Below are 2,474 nucleotides of genomic sequence, written 5' to 3'. Positions count from 1 at the left end.
TGCGCCGATCGAACCGACAGTCGTCATAAAAAGAGGGGGAGAGAAGCTTCACCGGGGGCTATCCTGGTGCTGTTGCCTTGCTGTCATGGGAACCGGTGTCCAGCACCCGCTGTTCGAGCGGCCGAGCAGAACTAGGGAGATGTGGAGAGTAGGAGGCCTGGGCGTTAGTTGGTTGAGACTGGGGAGCTGTTACCACCATAGTGACGGCCCGTTGAGGGTGTTCGTCTAAGGAGTTGGAGAGGAGGGGAAGGCTATGACCTGGAGGGGGGTTCTCCGCTGTTCGCGATCGCGAGGCCCACTTCAACGTTGTTGGTTGCTGCGTTTCAGGGAGGCAAGTCTAGCTTTTGTCCCGTGGCCGCCACGCTGCGACAAGTGGTAGAGAGATGGCCAAGCTTGCTACACGCCGAACAATACCCTGGAAGGTTTTCATATTCCACTGCCTGCCAAAACCCAGAGGCGCCATTCCCAATCCAGACCTTGTCCGGCAACTCCTGCTGCAGGTTCACTTCAACGCAAAAACGGGCGACGCTGGGGCGATTGAGGGAGGCTGTCGAGGCGTCAATTTTCAGCGGCTCACCTAACAGTCGGGCAATGGAAAAAAGGGGGCCCTTGTTGAAAAGATGAACTGGAAGTTGCGGCAAGGATACCCATATTGAAGCGAGAGGCAATTCGATGTCGACTGAGAAGGACGGAGTCCACTTGAAAATGCGTACGACAAAACCTTGGAGAGACCACACACCCTTTAGCCAACAGCGTAGGTAGTTTTCTTCTTCGTCAAAATGAACAAGGACATGTCGGTGGTCGATCAGACCAAGCGAGAAGGCTCCCTTGAACCCCAGCGTATGGAAATTTTTGCGCAAGGTCTCCATGTTTGGCCTGCCCTTGGAGAATTTGCCAACCAGCGAAAAGCGGAAGGGTTGGGAAATTATGATGATATCCTTCTCGGAGAAGGAGACTGCTGGTTTCCCCTTGTCGGTAGAGGCTTCACGGACAACTCATGATTGTTGAAGCGTGAGGTTGAATGTCTTCGAGAGGTCTGGTGCAATAGTCGGTGGGTACTGGGAAACAATGTCGGCGAACGACTTGGTGCTGGGGGAGGCTGACCCATCAGCAGGTGGCTGACGGGCTGCCGCCGCGACAGCCATAGTCGAACCCTTGGGGAAGCTATCTTAGGGTAGAAGATGGAAGTTCCCTAGGGTTAGGAGAGAGTTTCAAAAGTAAGATTTAGTTGGCAAATGTATATTTCGTGTAGTTGTCATCAAAGAAAAAGAGAGTTTTGCAGCCTTTGTCTTTTGTAATTTTCTACTACAGGAAAGAAGATTTTCAAATCCATGAATTCGTTAACTAATGTATTTTACCATTATCCAATGGCTTGAATAGGATATTAGTGTGACAGCCCCACTTTCTCCAAAGGCAAACTAGAGGGGTCAGCGGATAGCCTGCCTCTCGCCAAGACTCACTACCATCCATAACAAGAATTACATGAAATTTCTAAACTAATCAAAATCATATTCATTACACTTCAAAATAACATTTACACACCTCCAAAAGCTATTATATAGGTTTGCATACAAAAGATTCATTATTCGGCGCCTATCTTAACTACAACCTAAAAATATATACACTACAGTTATTTCTATTAAAATAAAATTTAAAGTACCTCAAATATTCTAACGGTATTCTTGAGCACTCTCGAATCCGAATCCTGTTAAAGAAAACAAAATGTGGGATAAGCTTACGCCCAGTGAGCATTCCAGGTAAACAAGCAAAATAAGAGAATAACATAATTTAACATGTAAACACGTTTTTCCAAGTAATATAGGTTCAAGTAAATCGATACTCAACTTTAAAACTGGTAGTGGAGCAATTAATTGTAATAGGAATCATTCAATGTAAAATACTTGATAAACAATAACATTCATGCATGCATTTCAATCATTCGTTCAAGTAAATACAATGATGAACAATACTTTAAACATTAAAAGGAAACGAGGCTCACATGGAGCAACATTCACCTTATAATTGCCAATAAACAATCTCCTACATTTTACCACCTTATAACCTCCAAACTCCCACCTTATGTCCTCTGAAAGATCAACAATCCCCTCATTTAACATTCACCTTATGCCCTCTAAAAAATCAATAATTCCCTCATTTAACATTAAACATTAAACATTGCACTCAAGGCCTTTTGGCAAAGAGTTTTTAACTTTGCACTTGACATTAGTAAGTTATAAACCCAAAACTGTCTAGCTGATCTGACCTTGCAAAAGGCAAGTCTCGGATAGGGTGCTAGCATAGGGTTAAGCTCAGTTCAGCCGATGCGAGATGCGATAAAGTACATATCGGCCTACATTCTTGCACATTTATCACTCATTCATGCAATGTGCACATGTGCTCTTAGCAAATTAACAAGACAAGAAAATCACAACAATCATTCACTTATTTGCATGCTATTCAAAGGAGAGCACTTA

The 2,474-nt window shown here is 44.2% G+C and overlaps 1 protein-coding gene across 1 annotated transcript; it reads right to left on the bottom strand.

Annotated features, from left to right (window-relative positions):
• Positions 1–323: 323 nt before the first annotated feature.
• On the bottom strand, positions 324–869 carry LOC140035725 (uncharacterized). The gene has a single exon (XM_072077071.1). It carries the CDS (start codon positions 867–869, stop codon positions 324–326), a length of 546 nt encoding a protein of 181 aa, XP_071933172.1.
• Between the last annotated feature and the right edge of the window lie 1,605 nt (positions 870–2,474).

This window comes from Coffea arabica, chromosome 2c (genome assembly GCF_036785885.1).
Source record: "Coffea arabica cultivar ET-39 chromosome 2c, Coffea Arabica ET-39 HiFi, whole genome shotgun sequence".
NCBI classification, from domain to species: Eukaryota; Viridiplantae; Streptophyta; class Magnoliopsida; order Gentianales; family Rubiaceae; genus Coffea; species Coffea arabica.
This window is presented reverse-complemented; position numbering and strand designations above follow the sequence as displayed.

Bases quoted from the DNA above. Each gene is read 5' to 3' on its own strand.
- LOC140035725 (XM_072077071.1), bottom strand. From the start codon at position 869: ATGGAGACCTTGCGCAAAAATTTCCATACGCTGGGGTTCAAGGGAGCC.